The 22,700-nt window shown below is 44.7% G+C and overlaps 1 protein-coding gene across 3 annotated transcripts in view; it reads right to left on the bottom strand.

Moving 5' to 3' along the window:
* LNX1 (ligand of numb-protein X 1) overlaps positions 1 to 22,700 on the bottom strand; it is a 163,147-nt gene that overhangs the window by 71,055 nt on the left and 69,392 nt on the right. For all 3 annotated transcript variants that reach the window (XM_075566582.1, XM_075566589.1, XM_075566594.1), the window contains 3 exons: positions 22,514 to 22,675; positions 19,182 to 19,384; positions 15,079 to 15,450 (listed from right to left, as the gene is read on the bottom strand). In XM_075566582.1, coding sequence (XP_075422697.1) covers positions 15,079 to 15,450; positions 19,182 to 19,384; positions 22,514 to 22,675 — 737 coding nt within the window. The remainder of the gene's footprint in view (positions 1 to 15,078; positions 15,451 to 19,181; positions 19,385 to 22,513; positions 22,676 to 22,700) is intronic.

Below are 22,700 nucleotides of genomic sequence, written 5' to 3'. Positions count from 1 at the left end.
TTTTTGTGAGGCCATAACGTTACACCCCACTCCCCTGTTATCTGTGGTTAAAATGTCCACCAGGACTGGGTTAGTGATATCTCAGCACAGATCAATATCAAATCTAAGGGGCTTAAGTCTCAAGTTTGTTGTGTTTGACACGATCCTCCACTTCTGCGGAACCCACCAGCACTGAAGGGGTTAAAAGCAGAGATGGTCCCAGACATTTTCCTTTGTAGTGAAGTTTAATAATGCCTTTTGTGATTTTATTCCAACGCTCTTGCTCTCTGTCCGCCTCCGCCCTTTATCCCAGCTTATTTCATTTAGCTCCACACTGAAAAGAGCTGTTAAAATGTAAATAGAAACAGGAAGTTGAATGGAACAATATCTGTGTCTTTTTAGAAGCTGGAGGATCTCCAAAGCAAAAACCATGATTGGGTTACTGAGGTAATGAATCAGGGCGGAGGAATAGATTTTAGTAAGGCAGTGATTCACATAAGAAACAGCAATACTATGTTTCCATATAATGTTTCTATGTTTAAACACGACTGGGGATCATTGGTAAAATCAAAATCCAACACTACATTTCATTATATATAAAACACATATTTTATACATACTGTATATATACACATTTATAAACATATTTTAAAACATACAAACATAGCATTTGATGGCAGATACAATCCATTGGCTCATCTGCTGTAAAACCTCAGACCCTATTTGATCCTTAGCTTCCTTTTATATTTAGAATAGCCTTCTGTCTATCCCAAGCCCTTTTTACATTTCCTTACTGTATTAGCTCCCAACACCTCTAATGAGAGACTATACCACGAATCCCCCACCCTTTCCACGAAGAAGAACTTTTTAAAGTTTCTATTATATCCTCCAAGCTGAACATATTAAGGTCTTTCATTTTTTTTACAGTGGACCATGCAACATTTTACTTGCCCTCTTTGCACAATCTCTAAATTATGTGTGACCTATTCAAGCTATGGTCTCCAGAACTGAACACAATACTGTAGATGAGGTTTTTACGAATGATCTATAAGATGGTATCACTACCTCTTTCTGCTACTAATACTTCTCCCTATACAACCTAGCACCCTGCTGGGTTTTCTCCATTGTTTGTCTACTTTTAAGTCACCCAACATGATGACTCCCAGGTCCCTTACCTCTAAGTGCTTGATATTAATCCTGTATTCCACCTTTAGACTTGTATGTCCCAAGTGCACACTTTTTTGGCATTACATTGAAGACAACATTCCTCTAATCCACCTTTTGTGGATCTTTGTGTCATCTGTAAAAAGGTAAACTTTCCCTTTCAATTTCACTGTTAAAGATATTAAATAACACAGTCCCATTACAAATCCCAGAGGTGCTCCACTGGTAACCATCCCGTCCTCTGAATATACTCCATTTACCACAACTCATCACCTATCCTTGAACCAATGTCTTATCCATTCACCCACCATCCAGTCTTCTATGTAGAACAGTGTCAAAGGCATTACTGAAATTGATACAAGATACTACTCCAGCCTTATTTATTACCTTATTCACCCAGTAAAAATGTGTTTTGTTTGACATGATCTGCTACCAGTAAATCCATATGGCCTGGGATCTTTAGATATTCAACAATTCTTTCTTTCCAGTGAAAGAAAGAATTGTTGCATATCTAAAATCCAGCAACTAGATACCACTGTAATGCCGCTACCCACGGCACCCGCTGCGGCTGTTAACTCCGCTGTCGGGACGCGCGGCACCCGGTCACGTGGTCCCCCTTCTCTCCCGTCTCTTCCTGCAGCTCCTGCTGCCCATGCGCGCCGCCGTGGTAGACCCGCGCGCGCGCCTACAGTGCCTGCTTTTCCTCCCAGCAAACTCAACCCGCCCCTTCCGTCGCGCGCGTCGCACGCTACTATGTCCATCTCCACTGCCGCCATTGTATTTGTTCCGTTCCCACCTGTCCTGCATCCTGCCTCAGCCTATCAACGCTCTACGTTCTTCTGACATCACCGCTGGAGCTTCTCTTTGGTTCCTGTCAGTATATAGTGCTACCAGCCCAGAGCTGATTGCTGAGCATAGTCAGTCTCTAGTTGTGCTTGCTACAAGCTACTTCGCAGTCTGCTCTTGTCTTCCGTTACAGACCCTAGCTTGAACCTGGACTCCCGATCTCTGGCACCCTCGAACCCCGGCTCGCCCTACGGACTTCTACCTTCTCCTCTCCTCGACTTTGGCTTTGGACACCGACTACTCTTGATCTCTCCAACCCCGGATCTGGCAAGTACCTCTACACCTCTACACTCTCCTGTCCCGAACCAGGCTATCTACACGACTCTGCTAACCGGACCCGCTCACGCGGCTGTAGGGCGGTAGTTTTCCTGTATCCCCCACCTCGGCCTCGCGGTCCAGTCCGGTTTGTGGTGAGCACTCCTATATTCCCGTGACATTATGCTCAGCCCAACAGACCTGGACTCCGCCGAGGTGGGTCGACGCTTAAGCGAACACGATGGCCTGTTCAAGGAAGTAGAGACTTGTCTCTCCCAAAATAACCAGCGTATGGAACTGCTCCAAAACTCCCTGGGTACCATTTCAGAGCAACTCAAATCCCTTCTGTCCTCTCCTGAGACGGCTGCCGCTCCTCCTGCTCCTATCGTCTCTCCGCCGGCACCTCTGTCTCATCCTCCGGAACCTCGTCTACCTTCTCCCAATCGCTATTCGGGAGAACCTTCAGCATGTCGTGGCTTCCTGGGGCAGTGTTCCGTCCAATTTGAGCTTCTACCCTCTCATTTCCCTACTTCTCGTTCAAAGGTCGCGTACATTTACTCGCTGCTCACCGATGACGCCCTGGCCTGGGCTACACCCATATGGGAGCATTGCCCGGATCTGACTTCCAGCCTGGACCGGTTCTGTGCTGAATTCCAGAAGGTGTTCGATACACCAGGTAGGAGGGTAACTGCCGCTTCTTCTCTCCTCAATGTTTCGCAGGGAGTTCGCTCGGTGGCTCGCTACGCACTGGAGTTTCGCACTATTTCGGCAGAAACAAGGTGGAATGATGAAGCACTCGCCGCAGTGTTTTGGCAGGGTTTGAATGACTCCCTCAAGGATGAGCTGGCCGCTCTGGAGCGCCCTACATCTTTGGAGGAACTCATCGTGCTCTGTATCCGTATGGACCAGCGGCTCCAGGAGCGAAGAGCAGAGAAGGGAAAGCGCCAAAAAGGTACTCAACCCACCTTCTCCTCACATACAGCTCCAGGGGAGCCCGTAGCCGTATCCTCCGAAGAACCCATGCAGCTGGGTGGAACTCGCCTTTCATTAACGGAAAGACTACGTCGCCGTCGGGCGGGACTCTGCCTTTACTGCGGAAATGCCAGCCCCCAGTGAGTACTGGGAGAACTACACTGGGCATGGTCACCTCTCCTTCCTCTCCCAAACTACCATCCAAGATACTTCTTCCTATAACCCTATCAGGGGACTTTGGGGACATCACCACGAGGGCCTTCCTAGACTCCGGTTCTGGTGGGAATTTTGTCGATCAATCTTTTGTGGAGAAGAACCAGATTCCTCTGGTAGCCAAGGATTGGCCCATAGGCCTAGAAGCCATTGATGGTAGGATTTGCAACCCGCATTTATTTCACATCAGACCATTCCCCTCCGTCTTAAGATGACAGGACACCATTCCGAACAAATTCAGTTGGATGCCATCCACACTCCGGCTGTAGACGTGATATTAGGTCTTCTCTGGCTCCAGCACCATAATCCCCAGATCGACTGGCTCCAGTCACAACCCCTCACCTGGAGAGATCGGTGTCAAGACATTTGTCTGGTTTCGCCTAAAGCCCTACAGGCCACACATCCGGAATCCAAGAATCCCCTCCTTCCGGATGCTTACTGGGAGTTCAGAGATGTCTTCAACAAAATTCAGGCGGAGGAATTACCACCCCATCGCGCCTACGATTGCCCGATCGACCTTCTTCCTGGCGCGATTCCCCCCAGAGGTTGTACCTACCCGCTTTCCCCCCCCAAGACCAAGGCGATGAAACTTTACATACAGGAGAACCTTCAGAGAGGTTTCATTCATAAGTCTTCTTCTCCGGCAGGAGCAGGCTTCTTTTTTGTAAAGAAAAAGGACGGCACACTTCGTCCTTGCATTGATTATCGTGGTCTCAACAAGGTGACTGTCAAGAATCGGTATCCTCTTCCCTTGATTGCCGAACTTTTCGACAGGTTACAAGGCGCCACTATCTTCTCCAAGCTGGATCTTCGTGGAGCCTACAATTTGGTTTGGATTCGTAAGGGAGATGAGTGGAAGACGGCCTTCAACACGCGGATGGGCACTATGAGTACCTCGTGATGCCCTTTGGTCTCTGTAATGCGCCAGCCGTCTTCCAGGATTTCGTTAATGACGTCTTCAGAGATCTGCTGGATCAACACGTAGTGGTCTATCTAGACGACATTCTTATATTCTCGCAGAATCCCCTGGAACATTCTCGGCACGTCAAACAAGTACTTCAGAGGTTACAGGAGAACCGATTGTTCGCCAAACTTGAAAAATGCCAGTTCCACCAGTCATCCACGTCATTTTTGGGTTACATAATCTCTGACACAGGACTCGCAATGTATCCTACCAAGGTGGAAGCTGTCTTGAATTGGCCCCGTCCCCTCTCTCTGAAAGCGGTACAGAGGTTCTTAGGTTTTGCCAACTATTACCGCATGTTCATAAAGAATTTCTCCACACTGGTCGCACCCATCACAGCTCTCACTCAGAAGAACGCCAATCCCGCACTGTGGTCCCCCGAGGCCATCATGGCTTTTCAGGTTCTCAAGGAAGCCTTTGTCACAGCACCTATCTTGGTGCATCCTGATCCAGCACAACCCTTCACTCTCGAGGTGGATGCTTCGTACATAGGGGCAGGGGCGATCTTATCCCAAAGGAAGAACCCACAGGCCAGACTGCATCCCTGTGCATTCTTTTCTAAAAAATTCTTCGCAGCAGAACGGAATTATGACGTGGGTAACCGTGAGCTCCTCGCGATCAAGATGGCTTTGGAGGAGTGGCGGCATCTATTGGAAGACGCTGAATACCCCGTCACCATCCTTACGGACCATAAAAACCTCTTATATATTGAGACTGCCCGCCGTCTGAGTGCTCGGCAGGCACGCTGGTACCTCTTCTTCACCCGATTCAACTTCCTTATTTCATATCTTCCGGGTTCTAAAAACACTAAAGCTGACGCACTGTCTCGTCATTTCTCTGTAGAGGACAAAACGAAGATCCTCAAGAGACTATCCTTCCTCCGAAATGTGTCCTGTCTGCCAGTACCTTTGACGCACTGTCGGAGATCACCAAGGTTCAGGATCAAAACCCTCAGGGTCTCAGGGTGCCAGTTGGACGACTTTTCACACCCCCTACCCTCCGCCAGAAGGTAATGCAATGGGGGCACGCCGCTAAAACGGCAGGTCAACCAGGGATCAAAAGGACTATTGACCTCTTGCAACGAACCTTTTGGTGGCCAGGCATGCGCAAGGACATTCAACATTTCGTCTCAGCATGTTCCACCTGCGCACAGAACAAGACTCCACGGAAAAAACCTCCAGGACTCCTGCAAACCCTCCCTATTCCCGATCGTCCATGGGAACATCTCTCGATGGACTTTATTGTCGACCTCCCCAAATCCAAGGGTATGGACACTATACTAGTAGTGGTCGACCGCTTTTCTAAACAAGCATTTTATCCCACTCAGAGGTCTACCCAGTGCTCCTAAACTGGCCGAGGTATTTGTCAAGGAGGTCTTCAGGCTCCATGGATCACCTCAGACCATAGTTTCTGATCGGGGGTCGCAATTTGTTTCGAGATTCTGGAGGGCCTTCTGTAAGAAACTTAATGTGGCGCTTCACTTCTCCTCTGGATACCACCCACAGACCAATGGTCAAACTGAACGAACCAATCAGTCACTGGAGCAGTTCCTTCGTTGTTTCATATCGGACTCTCAGGACAATTGGCTCGACCTACTCCCTTGGGCAGAATTCGCTCACAATAATCTCAGGAATGAGTCCACACTACAGTCTCCATTCTTTTCTAATTTTCGTTTTCATCCCTCCACCCTCCCTCAGTCTGGGCCGAGTACAGGAGTTCCAGCCGCAGAAGAAAGGATTCGGGATCTTCAAGCTTCCTGGTCTAAGATTCAGGATAATCTCAAGCGGGCCACAGCTATGCAGAAAAGGCAGGCTGATCGACATCGTCAGAGACCACCCAATTATACCCCAGGTCAGAAAGTATGGCTATCTACTAAGAACATACGCTTGAAAGTCACATCCCCAAAGCTGGCACCCCGATTTATCGGCCCATTCTCTATATTGGAGAAGATCAATCCGGTTACCTACCGACTCAAACTACCTGCTACTATGAAGATTCCCTCTGCCTTTCATTGTTCTCTGTTAAAACCATTTATACCCAATCCTCAGATCCAACACAAAGCACCTTCCCTCAGACTTGTCAATGGACAAGAAGAGTTTGAGGTACAATCCATCCTAGATTATTGTATCTCAAGAGGAGGGCTCCAGTATTTGGTGCATTGGAGGGGTTTTGGACCCGAAGAAAGGGCATGGATTCCGCAAGTCCAGGTACACGCTCCCAGGCTGGTCCGGGCATTTCATCTCAAATTTCCACTTAAACCTGGTAAGGATCATCCGGAGTTCGACCCTGAAGGGGGGGTACTATAAGGCCGCTACCAACGGCGCCTGCTGCGGCTCTTACCTCCGCTGTCGGGACGTGCGGCACCCGGTCACGTGGTCCCCCTTCTCTCCCGTCTCTTCCTGCAGCTCCTGCTGCCCATGCGCGCCGCCGTGGTAGACCCGCGCGTGCCTACAGTGCCTGCTTTTCCTCCCAGCAAACTCAACCCGCCCCTTCCGTCGCGCACGTTGCGCGCGCGCTACTATGTCCATCTCCACTGCCGCCAATGTATTTGTTCCGTTCCCACCTGTCCTGCATCCTGCCTCAGCCAATCAGCGCTCTACGTTCTTCTGACATCACCGCTGGAGCTTCTCATTGGTTCCTGTCAGTATATAGTGCTACCAGCCCAGAGCTGATTGCTGAGCATAGTCAGTCTCTAGTTGTGCTTGCTACAAGCTACTTCGCAGTCTGCTCTTGTCTTCCGTTACAGACCCTAGCTTGAACCTGGACTCCCGATCTCTGGCACCCTCGAACCCCGGCTCGCCCTACGGACTTCTACCTTCTCCTCTCCTCGACTTTGGCTTTGGACACCGACTACTCTTGATCTCTCCAACCCCGGATCTGGCAAGTACCTCTACACCTCTACACTCTCCTGTCCCGAACCAGGCTATCTACACGACTCTGCTAACCGGACCCGCTCACGCGGCTGTAGGGCGGTAGTTTTCCTGTATCCCCACCTCGGCCTCGCGGTCCAGTCCGGTTTGTGGTGAGCACTTCTATATTCCCGTGACACCCAGGCAGCATGATTTGTCTGTGAGTAAATGTATGTAAACATACTAACAAAGCTGAACTATGCCATAAGACATCTTACAGCTCATCTTTTGGAAATTGTGATCACATGCTCTTTTGAGGCAGCAGTCGTGTGTTCGTAACTGTCCCCCAGTGATCTAAACAGGAAGCTCTATTTATGTTCCAACAGTGTTCACCAAATGCTATTTCCCTTAGAAACCGTGCAAAAATAGCACAACATACCCTGCACGTCATAAAGTCTCCTAGTGTGCTGGCCATCATGACGTACAGGGTACATCAAAAGGTCAGCCTGAGGGCTAATAGAATCTTATGTTGAATGAACCTTAATATGGACATAATGACACTATTCCATATAAAAACTTCCAGCCCCTTCAAATTCATTTTGTTGAATGTTGACTTTGGACAAATAAAGCTTAACTTATCAATATTTCCCCAAAGTTTCTATAAATTCTGTTTTGTTCTTCCTTTGTAGTGATTGAATTCTAAATAAAATATATTTTTCTTTCATTAATATTATACAATACTTTGGACATACAGGAACGTTATGGTGGGTAAAAAGTGACAAATACCCTCTAGCATTTAAGATACCAGAAAAATGAAGAACACTTGAGAGTGTATTTGGGAGAACTATTTGAAGAGCAGCTGGGAGGATTTTCTCAAAGTTAGCAAGGTGGTAATGATGACCCAATATGAAGCGGTAAATATGTTGATGCTGAAAAGTCAGTACTGTACATGGTCTTTAATGAATTATCCCTAACAATCCAAACTAAAGCCCATAATTTAGTCCTTTATAATAACATGAAAAATGTCATGACATAACAGGGGATTCATTCATTTTACTGAACATGCTAAACCAGTTTTTTTTCAACCAGGGTTCCTAGGAAAACTGTATCAAATACAGAAGAATTTACAATGCATCTGATCTGAGACCTGCTATTAGAGAAGGTTGGGGTTCCTTACAATGTATCTGATCTCAGACGCGCTATTAGAGAAGGTTGGGGTTCCTTACAATGTATCAGATCACAGAGTTGCTATTACAGATGTTTGGGGGTTCCTCAGAATTTCACTTCTGGTTCCTTAACCAAAAAAATGTTGGAAACCACTGTGCTAAACGGTATGTGTCCCCTCTCCCCTTCCCTGCAGATTGTAAGCCCCTGAGATCAGGACCCTTTATAACTACTTTACATAGACTGGTAAATGTTGTTTGTTATTGTTATGGTTTCACACCTCTATTGTACTGCACTGAGGACTATAATAATGGTAATAAAAATAAGATTAACAAACAAATAACATTCAAACACGAGAGGATGTCTGCCTTACGGAACTCAGTGGTTAATTATGACAAAAAATATTTACAGACAGAACACCCACACATCTTCCTCATCTGTTTCCCGAGCCTGTTGCAATCGCCTAAGAATCCCAGTGTTGCACAAGTGTGCCAAGTGCCAAGCATGTCACTTTGTAAAGCGTGATTTCAAAGGTGCAGTCCCCACTGATTGTTTTTATTTTTTTACAGCCTTCTCCCCCCCCCCCGCCATTTTGTTTTTACATATATGAGAAGCTGTGGTTCACCAGAGCTCGCCCACGATACTTTCAGCTCCAGGGATGACATGGTTTCCAAAATACATACCGGGGAAGGTGTTGCCGGTAGTGTCCCCTCCAGGGAAACAAAATAGTGGTTTAAATCTCCCATGGGAATTGAAATAACCAGGAAGTGCCAGCGTTACCTTTCCTGGCGAGTATCTGGGGAAGTGAAATTAACGAGGTTCAGCTCAGGGGACCTGCTGCTTTAGGTTCTGGTAAAAATAAAGGGGGGCGGGGGGTCCAGGGAAGGAACTGCGGCTTTAAATAGCAATATCCTTAAAGCAAGGGTGGCCAACTCCAGACCTCAAGGGCCACCAGCCGGTCAGGTTTACAGGATATCCCTGCTTCAGCACAAGTGGCTCACCTTAGGTGAAAACTTGATCTATTGGTGGCCCTTGAGGACTGAAGTTGGCCACTCCTGTCCTAAAGCTTCAGCCTGCTGTCCTACTCGACTTTCAAAGCCAAATGCTGGTCAATGGAAGTACAGAACCAGCAGACAATATATATATATATATATATATTATATATATATATATATATATATATATAAAAATAAATAACAAACATGTTTCCCCCTTTGGTCTTGTTACTTGGAGCATAATCGCTGGTTCTGCATTGTGAAAGCAACATTAGGACACGTACTGTAGTAGGCAATCCAGGAGACAGCAGTACTCAACATACAGTATTATGTATATGCATAAATGTAACACCTTTCCCCCCCCCGCCCAATCGCAGATAGGGACCATGTGGGGAAATCTACACTTGTGTTACCGGGTGTGGTGCGTCACCTGATAGGCTCACAGAAGACCTGAACCTCCGCCACTGGGAGCCTGTGGTTACCTGATTCGTCGTACACAGCGCCTCCACCTGTAAGGGTTCCCACCTGAGTGGGATGGTCCTCTTACAGGAACAACAATAATAAGACACGCACACAGGGTATGCTAACAACTGTTTTACTATTGTAACTGATAATAAACTAGGTACCCTGTACCACACAGAATAATGCATATAGCCATACATATAGCAGTGCACCGGGTGCACACATCAACGTTGGTATTCCCCAAAGTACCTGGGAGCTGGACACCAACCCCTTGATGTCCCTATGTCCAAACCCACCCACGTGTGTTGGAGATAGCGCTATCCCTGGACGTGTTGGTGCACTCTTTATAGATACCTGCCCGGGCTCCAGCCACGGGTGCCGCTATACACTGAAGTGGATCCGCCTGATCTGACGAGACGTCCTCCTACGCGTGGGGTGAATTCCAGCGTGGATAATATCACCTACTCACACCGTACCGTCTGTACCTTGACGGGGATCTGTCTGCCGCCGGCAGGCCGCAGTCACTGCGTGGCGTGGCCTCCGTAAAGATAGTCTCTATATAACTCTGGGGGGTCTGAGCCAAGACCCAGGAATCAGCTAAAGGGGCAGAACTCCTTAAGTAGGGCCTGTCCCTGAAGCAACCACAAACCGGGGCAATGGTAACTGTTATCTGGGGCCTCTGGGGTTAACTAGGCCTAGTGCCAGGGGCTACTGCTCCCTGCACACACACCCTAACTCACCCAGCTCCCAGCTCCAACTGACGTTCCTCTAAAACCCGCGAAATGTATCTAAATCCCTCTTGCCGAGAATCCTGGCCTCTCATTGGCCGTTCTGGAGCACCTGGTGTCTTCCTCCCTTGGCCTCATGGGACTTGTAGTCCCGCGGAGGCTACAGATACATTGGGGCCGCGTGCGCGCTCGTACGGTGCAAGCGCAACTTTGGTAATGGCTGCCGCACCTCCCGAACTTCTGCGCATGCGCGACCACTGCGCATGCGCGCGCATTTACAATGGCGGCCCCCGCTAGCCGGGTGCGTCGCAGAGCCTCGGAGCGCTCCGGCTCCCACCCTTGCAAGCAGCCGGCGGGTCCGCCGCTGGCTCCAGCGGCACCCGCGACCGCACGGCGATCAAGGAGGGGGGTCTCTGGGAACCGCGCAGGGGACCGGGGCTACACATGTGTTTTCTTAAAGCACTATAGACTGTTACTTGTATAAAGATTCAATGACTGCTTTGAAAGGAAGGCTACACCCCTATTGAGAAAGATTGTAATCTGAATGTTTTCATGAAATTATTCTGTGTTTAATGCCTAAAAGTCAATACAATAATGAAGATGAATGATGTAAAGTAATGCACTACATGCTTTTCCTGCAGCTGCTGCCGCCATGCACAGTGTGCTGCATCTCTCTGCTGTCCAACTGTCACCTCTCATCATGTCATGCATGGCTCTGCCTGTGAGGGAGACCATTTTGTAACAGCACGAGAGGCTGTTTAAAGGAGTAATCCAAGCTGCCGCCCCCCCCCCCCCGCTTTAATATGTGCATCAATACAATCCACACAATGATAAGTAATTAGCTAAGTTGCCAAATCAATCTGTTTTCCTGTGATCGATCAGTGAAGATTTTGGCTCAGGGGTTCACTAAATGGCTGCCAGTGCAGCACAAGAGGATCAAAGATGCAAAGTTCTGTGGGGAAGATCATGTGACCAGGTAGTCACTAGATACAATTGGTACACTGATAGAGAGAGGGCAGGGCTTAAAAAGGGGTGTGCCAGAGCCTGTTTCAGAAGAGGAAGGGTATGTGACTATGTAATTGATTGCTATAGAAATAAAAAATGCTTGTTACATTATAATACATTAAAAAATGTCATTCAGAGTTGTTTAAAAAAAATGCTACAAGTATTTTCTCATAGTACAGAACTGATTTAGTTATAAAAAAAGACACATTTTGGTTTGTCTGCAGCTTTAAAAAAGTATCCATACGACTACTGTAGATAATTTAGTAACAATCTAACTTCACCTATGGAGGTGAATGCTCCTTACAATGACATTGATGTCTATGCTACTTGGATCTTCCTGAAACATAATCGACATCACCAAAGTGACAATATGGCAACTCTCGGGTCTACTTCATTTTTATAACTTCAATATGATCTTAATGTAGTAGAAGAGACAGGTAAAGGGTGGATCTGTGTGATGAGCAAGTGTAGTACAATTATGAAAGCAACAGGTCCTGGACATTAGATCTGAAGTAGAGACTTGTGAGGTCTTGAAACATAGTCCCATACTGTAATAAACACATGTATGAAAGGTGCAATCGTTGATGAAAATAATATTAGAACGGAAGAGGTAGTGAACTTGTACAACTGGAGTACCACGATTCCTCACCCACTGGATGCATAATTTGCCTACTCAGGAGGTGGGATGCATGTGCATATAAAGTCTACTGTGGTTGGCAGGAAATATCAAAGTTGCCACATTACTAAAAGTCGATAGATTAAAAAATTGTGGTATTTAATACTCATTTTATCCATCGACCTTCTTGGGACTTCTCCACCTGACACCTTCCCTACAGAATTTATATCCACTCATACATATCATTTTAGGATACACAGCTGAACCCCGTTATAACACTGTACTTGGGGTCCACATAATGTGACGCGTTATAATGGAGTTCGTGGAGAAAAAAATGGCCGCTGCAATCAGGGGGTCTGCCAGCTGTCCCAGACCCGGCGGGGTAGCGGCACCCCCACGCAGGTCTACCCGGACCCTGTTGGGTCTGAGGAAGGGACACAGTCCTGAAAGGTTATCTGTACTAAAACTCTGATGCTGTGAACACCTTATTGAAGTTTTTCAAAACTCAAATCAAGTCTCCTGTGTGCTCCTCCTTTCCTTCATTTTTGTGCTGCCACAGTACACTTGAAGTAGAAACCTACTGTACTGTAAAGACTTCAAATGCTCTGTACACTATAATTTTATCTATAAAGAACTCTAATGTTGGCAAGTAAAAGGTATCACAATCTATGGTACATCGAATCCAGGATCAATACGGATACTAAAACATGGAACTGCATCGACCTGATCACTAAAGGCTGATTGTAAGTGGTAAAGCTTTAGGGCTTTTTACAGCAGTGAAATTGTGCAGATATTATTTATGTGAGCATTTAACACGCCATTCACTAAACTCTGATACCTAGAAATATTGGATTATCGTCAATAAATATAGCCAATTTCACATAACTCTAGGGAAAGAGCAGTAGGATATCTCCCTTGTCGATTAATGCAGATTTACATGGATTACACCTTATTATATTGCTTGAGTTAGTTACCAGATTTTTCTTACCGCAACCCATTTACAAATAAATAATTCCTACTGAAAAAAGGTGATACTTCTTAAATCTTAGATTGTAAGATCTTCGGGGCAGGGATTTCCTTTCCTATTGTCTGATTTTGCTGCACTTATTGTATTATTATAATTCCCTGTACTGCATTCTTTGTGAAGCGCTGAGTACACTTTTGGCGCTATATAAATAAAGACATACAATACAACTTTAATACACGACTGCTCATCTTTAATGGTAGTGATATAAACTCACGTTTACCAAAGTTTAGTGGGTCTACGCCTAAAAGTTTTACAGGGAAATCAGAATGTTCTGCTTGAGCATGAAAATATATATACAATACATTAGGAGTCAGAGTAAATGTATTCTGAAGAACTATCATGTCCCAAAAGGAACTGGCAGTACAACTATATAGGCAACAACAAAAATCCCAGGCCATTTAACTGCTAGATAAACTTCCCCAGTCACTCCCGTCTTGCAATGGCCCTTCTGTAACCTCACTGATGATGCAAAGCGTTGCGTCTGAACAGTGTAATCAGTTTCACGTGTTGTGATCAACGAATTACAAATGCCTCCTTAGCAACCTGTCAAAGATTTCTGGAGCTGATGCTGAACAAAAAAAAAAATGAATGTTTTCAGTGGCAGTGATAAATGTTACAAACGGGCATCCTGAGCCTGCTTTCTGTCACTGGCTCTTTCATGAGAGAAGGAATGTAATAATTGCAAAGCTGTGTAAGTGTCAGAGGAACTGATCTTGATGGTTTTTAGCTTTCATTTGTCTCTTAACCTTGGGAAAAGTCAAGTTTTAGGTGTCCTGTGTGAAACATGGAGTCTGGAGCCCATGGGCCTAGATATCACCAAAGTGAGCCTTTATAACGTGGGACCGTTGGAGAGATTGGGGGAAAAGAAGCTACAGTTGTTTAAATGTACAAAACCGCACTGTGTTGTATTTAAATGAACATGCTGTAGGGAAGACAACCACACACCATCCAAATGGCAAAACGTCATAAACACTTAAATCCAGGCAACAGCCTGCCAAAATCAGCAACAATATAGGGGAAGGTAGAGTACAACATGATTACATTCATTGGTGCATACAGTAATTTACTGCTTAACCAAAATGTTTTTTCTTGTATTACAATTAACCCCATACCCTACTGGGAGGCCCTCAATGCATAGCATGGTAACTCTACAACATAACAATATTTATTAAAGACTAAGTAAATTAATTCATTACAGTTTGGATCTACAGTCCAGAATTGAATGTAACCCTGGTTAAAGTCACATGTATCTACATTCCAAATGATTCTTTGTAGATCTCTCTGGCACTGAAGGGGTAATTCTCTTCTGTGTTCAAGAAGGCTGGAATGTATTAAACTTGATGTCATTCCAACGCGCTATACATTACAAAGATGTAATCACACTCATTGTACTGCCATGGTGACCTGTAACACAATTACAGTTTCTCCAGGCTAATGACATTCAAAAGCATTTGTTTTTGTTTTCAACTTCTCATGTATGCCTTCTCAAAAAATTAAAATTGGATGGACCTTAGCAAACGTCCGGCAAGCTTTCCTGTACATACTGCTTTGCCAAAACTTCGTACAAATTAGAATATCTATATGTGAATGTGCTCGCAAGTAATATTTGTATTTGCTGATCAATACCCGAATCTCAGATGTCGCAAGCTTTATTTTACCTGTTGATACCGCAGAATATCATGATATAATGCAGAATATCACACATATTATTCAATGGCAGTGATAACACAGAATATTACAGATTATATCACCATAACTCACCAGCAAGAGCAATAACCCTCTGTTATATCCGTACTTATACCTATGACTTGAGAAATACAGTACGGTCTCATAACTGACCTGTATCAGCTGGGCTGCAATTTCTGGAGAACCATTGCGCAGATCATGACCGTTGATTGCCAAGACCCGGTCATTCTCATGCAAATAACCATTTCGTGCAGCGACACCTCCTTCCAACAAGTTGAAAATAAATATCCCAGGCTCTTCTCGTTTGCGAACCAGTTTTATCCCCAATTGCACGTCGTGGCTGCTCTTGCTTAACACAACATGGATGCTTTCGTCTCGCACGCTATGAGGGTCTGTTGAGACACCATTGCTCCTGCATTTATGCCTCTGTTCCCTAACAACCGTCAGCCTTAACGCCTGGCAAGGCTGTCTGAGAATGGAAAGAGCATAGTTGTGAGGCACGCTGCTAATATCGATGCCATTCACCTGAAAGATACAAGAAAGCATTAAGCAAATAGGAACCAGCAGCACATGCACAAATAGAAGAACGTAGTAAGGGAAAAACAAGATGGAGGTCATACTGCTGTAAGTTTCCTTCCAGGGAAAGTGTACGCAGGCAGCAAGCTATACCAAGGGAGCATAAGGCAGCCGAGCTGACATCTACTTAGATCAGGAGATACTCAAAAACTTTCACAAACGTTTGCAAAAAACAAGAGAATATTGGACTTTTCCTGCTAGTGAAAGTGTTGTGAAGTTGTCAATATTCTTCAACTTGAAATTCTGGTGAGGAAAGTGCCCCCTTTGGAAAATGTGTTTACATTTTTCTTTTACTGAACAGAAAAAGACCCGGTGCTCTGGTGGTGAAAAGTACAGCAGCTATACACAAAGAAGGGGTGAAGTGAATGAAAAAAACGTAATCACAACCCAATGACAGCATCTCAACCTTCGATGAACCTCTCTCCTTGGTGCTTGTAGACAACAGTAATGGGAAACTCAGGGAGCACAAGTCATCGGTGGGTACATAAAAAAGAAACACAAGAATAGTGCAATCCTGTATGGACACAAGAATGAGGGGTAGATAGATGGACTCCCCAAAAATGCACACTCACAATTCTAATAGAATATACAAACCTTGAACCCCAGAATCAGGGATGATGCCTTTGATGTGGTCAGTTTGTCAAGTTACTTGCGTCCTCCTGCTTCCATGTGTCAGCCCTGCATTCCAGCAGGCGTCCCAGCGTAATGACGTCACACCCCCGGATCGCGGAATACTTCGTCAGGAGTCAGTTATGCCTGACGAAGCCTTAGTCTGGTGACCACGATCCGGTGGTGTGACGTCATTGCGCTGGGACGCCTGCTGGAACGCAGGGCTGACACATGGAAGCAGGAGGACGCTAGGAACCCTGTATGAGGGTTAATATTGAGAATTGCTGTTTGCCACTCCAAGTACCTTGATGAGCTGACCACATCAAAGCCATCTCCCCTGATTCTGGGGTTCAAGGCTTGCATATTCTATTAGAATTGTGAGTGTGCATTTTTGGGGAGTCCATGTATCTACCCCTCATTCATGTGTCCATACAGGATTGCACTATTCTTGTGTGTCTTTTTTATGTACCCACCGAAGACTTGTGCTCCCTGAGTTTCCCATTACTGTTTTTCTTTTACTATAATATACCAAAAAGACACAAAAATACACTATTAGCATATTGGAGTTCGCGTGTGATGTGAAGGATACTGACAGAGCACAAGTGATGATGACTGATGAATGATTACCGAGTGATTGATTTTAAACAGTGACTGCATGGATGAGGATCCTCAGTCTTTTTGTGAAGGCCAGAGAATGTGCTGGGCCACTGGTGTCCAAACTATATCTACCCACTACTGATGGTCAGGAGCCCTTCATACCTGTGCGCTACTGTATCTAAGAGCAATGTATACAGTGGGGGGATGCTGAAGACAACAGACCACAAGCATCATGCAGGGTGTGCAAGGGCAATAGGTCCGGGCATCCCTAGCACCACCTGTCGCAGAGCCTGTGAGAGAGCCATCAGATTCCTTTAACCGTTTGAGTGCTGGAGGGGCCACAGAACCAGAGTGCCACGCCCCTCCAGCACTTTGCGATCATGTGAGCTCTTCCTGGGTGTGAAGAAGGCCATCTGACATACCTACTAGGTCATATGGCCCCTGGAGTGCCCGTCACTCAATGGGTTAAGACTGCAAACAGAGAATGAATGCTGAGCTGGCTCTAGCTCATATTCCTATACGTTTGATTAGAAACATGAACATTCACAAAGAAATGGTGAAAAATATGTGGGTAAAACCATTCACAGAACTTTTGCAAATGTCTACATTTTTGGAAAAACTGCAAAAACGTTTCCCAAATTGAACTGCAGGATATTTGCCCAAGTATAAAAGGCTGCAGGACATTTGCCCAAGTATAAAAGGCTGCAGGACATTTGCCCAAGTATAAAAGGCTGCAGGACATTTGCCCAAGTATAAAAGGCTGCAGGACATTTGCCCAGAACTGCAGGACATTTGCCCAGAACTGCAGGACATTTGCCCAAGTATGTAACTGCAGTGAATTATCTTTGCTCACGCATAGAAAGCCAGGCCTGGGATGGGTACACCCTTAAACAACTAATACAGGTTTAAGCTTTTTAATTATCCCAGGTTGCACCGATAATACAGTATTTTCTTATAACCTGCCATATTAACAGTAATCCATTTTGCAATGCAGCAGATGTTGTAACATATCTAAACTTTGCTATGCCTTTCCCTATGGCATCAAATGGTTAAAGTAATCTCACTGACCTTAAACTTCCCTTTCTATATATTGTCATATTTTCCAATGTATGGAATTTGTAATATAGCTGAACGTCTTTCAGATGACTGGATAACAAAACATTTGAGCAGTACCATGTCAGCAGATTTGGTGCAGAGAGGGAACAGTTCATACCCAACATATTACAATGATTATAGAAAGCATTTACAAGGCTTAACTCAACTCATGGAAAAAATTATGAAATATACATATAAATCCAAAATGTTACAGGAAACCCAAATCAACTTTATTCTGCACTGCAGCTCACGTTGTCATGCCACAAGTATGATAAATAGTGTTCTTAGCCCTTACTTGTGACATTTAATTCATGAATTGCTGTACTTTGCTGACGAAATATATTTCTGTGCTGACATGTTCAATTCAATGGGAACCAGACCCCGTGGATAAAAGGACCCTGACATTGCTTTTATTTGGCATTGCTCTCTTTCTGTGGGGTACATAAGGGGTTATAGTCTACCTACGGAGGCAACATACACATACACGTGACCCATCTCTACATATAGTAGATCAGGCAGTTCCATGGCTTCTACTGTCTCCGCCATGTTTCTCCATTTGCCAATTGTATGTTTTCCTGGTATTAATTACATGGATTGGAATTAGTGGTGGTGATGACTAAGCAAAGATTAATGATACATCCAGCGGGATGGTTGAAAGTAACTACAGCTGCCAGGAAAATAAATGAACAATGAAGTTTCTCCATTTTAGCGTAACAGTATTAAAAGTATTAAAGTTCCCCAAACTTGCTGCTGCTGTATATAAAGAAAGTAGGGCATCATTTTTTTTAAAGTCATCTAAAGATGATTTAGAAAGTTGTGAGTGTTCTGGCATTACTGCAGAATGTGATGATTACAGAGATTACAGACGGTAACAGGAACATATTAGCTGCAGTGGTTGAGTTTCAACAGTGTTGGGTAAAACACTAGTTATCTTGATTTCCAACCTTACAGTTTCAATTCATTACAGGACAAAATGGCTGTTTAATGCATGCACACTATCTCTGGATCCCCTAAGTCCTCTTCCAGGGTGATGCTGAGCAGGCGCGCGCTTGCACTGGCCACGATGAAACACGTTGCTGCAACGTGTGTGGCCAGCGTAAGCGAGCGCCTGCGCATGCACGGCGCGTAGCTGCTTGAAGAGGCAAATAAATTTGATTATGTCGCGTCATGTGAGCGGTTCGCCCAATGAGGCCATAAATCGCCTGGCCCAGCAGAGCGCGTGACATCACCGCACACAAGCGCCAGCGCGCTCGCTCCCTGCCTGGCCGCAGCCTTAAGGCTCTAAGCAGCAACAAGAGTAAAGTCCTGGTGATGTTCCTTCTACCTTTTTTCCCCCATCAGGGTAAAAAATAGTTTGTACGTTACCACATAATATTTACCTTTAATATCATATCTCCTGGAAGTAACCTCCCATCTCGAGCAATGACCCCATCTCGATAGATATGTTGTATGATGATGTGGATCAAAGGGGTCTCATTGCCACCCACTACCCTAATACCGAGGCCTTGACTGGGCCCAGAGCGATTGATTCTAATGCAGGTAATCTCTCCGTCAGGAATAAGGTGATATAATCTGGGCAGCACTATAATGAAATATAAACAAAGCAATAGTTTAGTATCCGTCACTGTCTTGTAACCGGGACACAATAAGGGAGCAGTGGTTAAAGGAAATAGTAGGTAGATCTTTGCTGTAAACTATTATTAGCCACTATTCCCCATGGTGTGGTTCCTTTTTGTCTATTATAATCATTCTTGAATTCTGCTTGGACTTTTAACTAATGCTCATCCTGTATGTAGTGTTAGCATCATGTATCCAGGTACTCTGTACCTTTGTTTCACAGTTTGCTAAAGCTTATTATTTAGGGAGTGTCCATTGGAAGGTTTCAGAAAGAGTTAAGTTAAACATTATGGGAAGTATAAAATTTAGCATTTTTTTAAATTGTTTTTCGCAAACCAGAAACACTCTGCTTTCTCTGAGTTACCTTAAACCCTGCTGGCTAATATTCTGCACAATATTGGTTCAACTGTAATCATAAAGGGAAAGAAATTGTCAAAGCTAATTTGCTTTTGCGTTATTCATTGACCTTTAACTCACCAAAGGGGATTCTTGTTATTATTACATATACAGCCCTGCTCAGAATCATGTGTGTTTCAAATGTGTTATGCTCAGTGATACTTGGGTGACTGACATGGGCTATGTGTACATTAATATTCAATTCTGGAGACTTGCTTTCATTAATGTGTTATACGGGCCACATACACATTCAGGATTCTTGGTTGAGTTCTTGCCTTGACCTGTTATATTTTTGATCTTCAGTTAGTAACTATATCTTGCTGTGTGTTATCTTGCCCGCCTGTATTTGGATACTAAGAATACTGTCATTTATACAGTGAAGCAGAGCATCAGAAATGGGCCACTTGGTCCCATGTTATCAGCACACAGAGGATTAAACAATATGCACTGTTTCTACTTACAGTTTGCATTTTTGTACATTTACCCAACTTAAATTCAGGAGAAGGAACCAACGTACACATTCTCAACATCCTTGTTCTCTCTTATTTGACAATTCTGAAAACTCCTCCAATCCTGCCCTTCCCAGAATGCTTCGGAAATAAGTCAATGTACTGTATGTAACTTTGGGCATTTGATATCTATTATTGTGCCACAATGAGACATCCAAATAGGAATGCAGCCAAACATCTACACGTCAGGTATTGTGCACAAACAAATCTTGTCATAAGACAGTGGAGCACAGTGGACGTTTGGCCATATGCAATGTTTGTTCTGTGTCATTTGTGAATAAAATACGTAGGTGGCATTACATGTGAAGGTACAGATGTAGCCAACGATATTGCAACCGCTGGTACGCTGCAGCACGACATGCCATACGCAACACACCAGCGGGATAGGCAGCCATTGTTTTGAATCATACTTGTGTAAAAATGGGACGGGGCTACTACGCTATTTCACCTGCGGCAGAGCGCTAACAGGTGCAATAACATTGGCTACATCTGTACCAAGGGGCACACTCAAAAGGTATATGATGCAGTTAAAGGAGCAATCCAAGCACTTTTTGTTTTAACATTTTGTAAAACAATCTTTGCACAGGATGGCAGCGGGGGGTCTCTGGAGCTGAGCCCTATACATTTCAGCTCCAAGGACCTCCTGCTTCCCGAGTTACTTACCTCTGTAATAGGTGCCGGTAGCCGCTTCAGCTGAACTACCCGGGCTTTAAGGTTTAACGCTCCCGTGTCACGCGTGCCAATAGGAAGATGAACCTGATCATGTCACAGCTTCCTATTGGTCCGCAGGGCGCGGGAGCTTAGAAAAGCAGCCATTATGTGATCCCTGCTAGCCGAGCAGAGTGGCTTCCGGCACCTACTACGGAGGTTAGTATCTCTGAAAGCAGGGGGTCCCCGGAGCGGAAATTATTGGGGTTCAGCTCCGGAGGCGCCCTGCTTCCATCCTGTGTAATTTTTTAATTTTAATATTATTTTTTTTGTAATTGCTTGGATTGCCTCTGTAAATGAAACTAAATTACCGCCTGTACAAAAGACAGAAGACCAATTAATTCTCTATAAGGCACATTTATTCTGTTTTTATAAAAATCTGGTCTTCATTATAATTAATCAAAGCAATATTTCTTGTGGGTTGCACCGAATTAGAAATACTGTAGGTTATTCTCTCTGAAAATGTAACACATCAGCCCCATGGTACATACAATATTCTAACTTCTCTCCTCTTTGCATTTCCCCATTTCCATTCAAACTGTAAGCTCCTTTATGCAGGAACCGCAAGACCCAACCTATAGTACTGGAGCGTAACTATTTCAATATATTTAGCAGGTTATATTTTCACAGTCTCTTGCAACCTCACTTTACCGCTCTGCAGTGTGTGTGTGTGTGGACTAATAACGACTAATAATCAGAACACCAATAATAATGAGGGCCCTCTCAATAAAACGGCACATACTGACAAGCAAATTAAAAAGTCTGATATCAACATTGAAATGATTTGGAGTGTTACAAAAATGACTCTCCCGTTGTGCAGTATAAATACAGCATCAACTTTGTGAACATAAGGTAAAGGAATATTTAACCAGATTATAAGGTAAAATGAGTAAACTTGTCAAGCTTTATCCACGACCTTGTGTCAAACGCAAGGATTTTCTTTAACATATTGTATCCTAATTGACGCCACTATCTCCTCTAGGAGAAGTTTGATGCACTCAGCGTGTTTGTAATAACGTGTACCATATAGCGTTGTACAGTAGCATGACTACCCGTGTAACACAGTCTCCTATTTCTTTATTTCGCTTTGGTGGACTTGGTAAGATGCAGTTGTACTTCAGACTGTTGCTTGCCGCAGGGCTCAGTATTGAGTCTTATCTGGCAACGTGGCGTGCGTCAACCACACGGATTTCAATCAACTGTAAAGCAAAACTGGCCTCCCACACAATATGTGCTGCAATTGGGACCTTTCAGTAGACCATACTGTGGAAAAATGCGTAACAATCAGCACAGGAGACTTTGCCACCATTTTCTTAAACTCTACTGCTACCAGAGGAAGCTTCAACCAATTACCAAGCAGAGCTTTCTGACACCGAATTGTTTGTAAGGCTATACACTCATCTCCCAGCCCATCCAGGTGGTGGGAGTGGCTCACACCTGTCCTGTACATATGAAACGCGATACAAAAAAAAAGAACAAACCAGGACTGTCTTCTGTGACGTTAGCATTTTGTAGGCTCCCTCTTTCTCGGTCAGCAGAATGGACAACAGCACTGCCAATCTTTGTTCTTCGGAGAACACTGAATGCTCTGTTCAGTTTTTTAAATGACATGCTCCTCACGGAAGAACGTTCAAAGTTGCGAGCTGCAAAAGAAATACAATTGTAATA

This window comes from Ascaphus truei, chromosome 1 (genome assembly GCF_040206685.1).
Source record: "Ascaphus truei isolate aAscTru1 chromosome 1, aAscTru1.hap1, whole genome shotgun sequence".
NCBI classification, from domain to species: Eukaryota; Metazoa; Chordata; class Amphibia; order Anura; family Ascaphidae; genus Ascaphus; species Ascaphus truei.
This window is presented reverse-complemented; position numbering and strand designations above follow the sequence as displayed.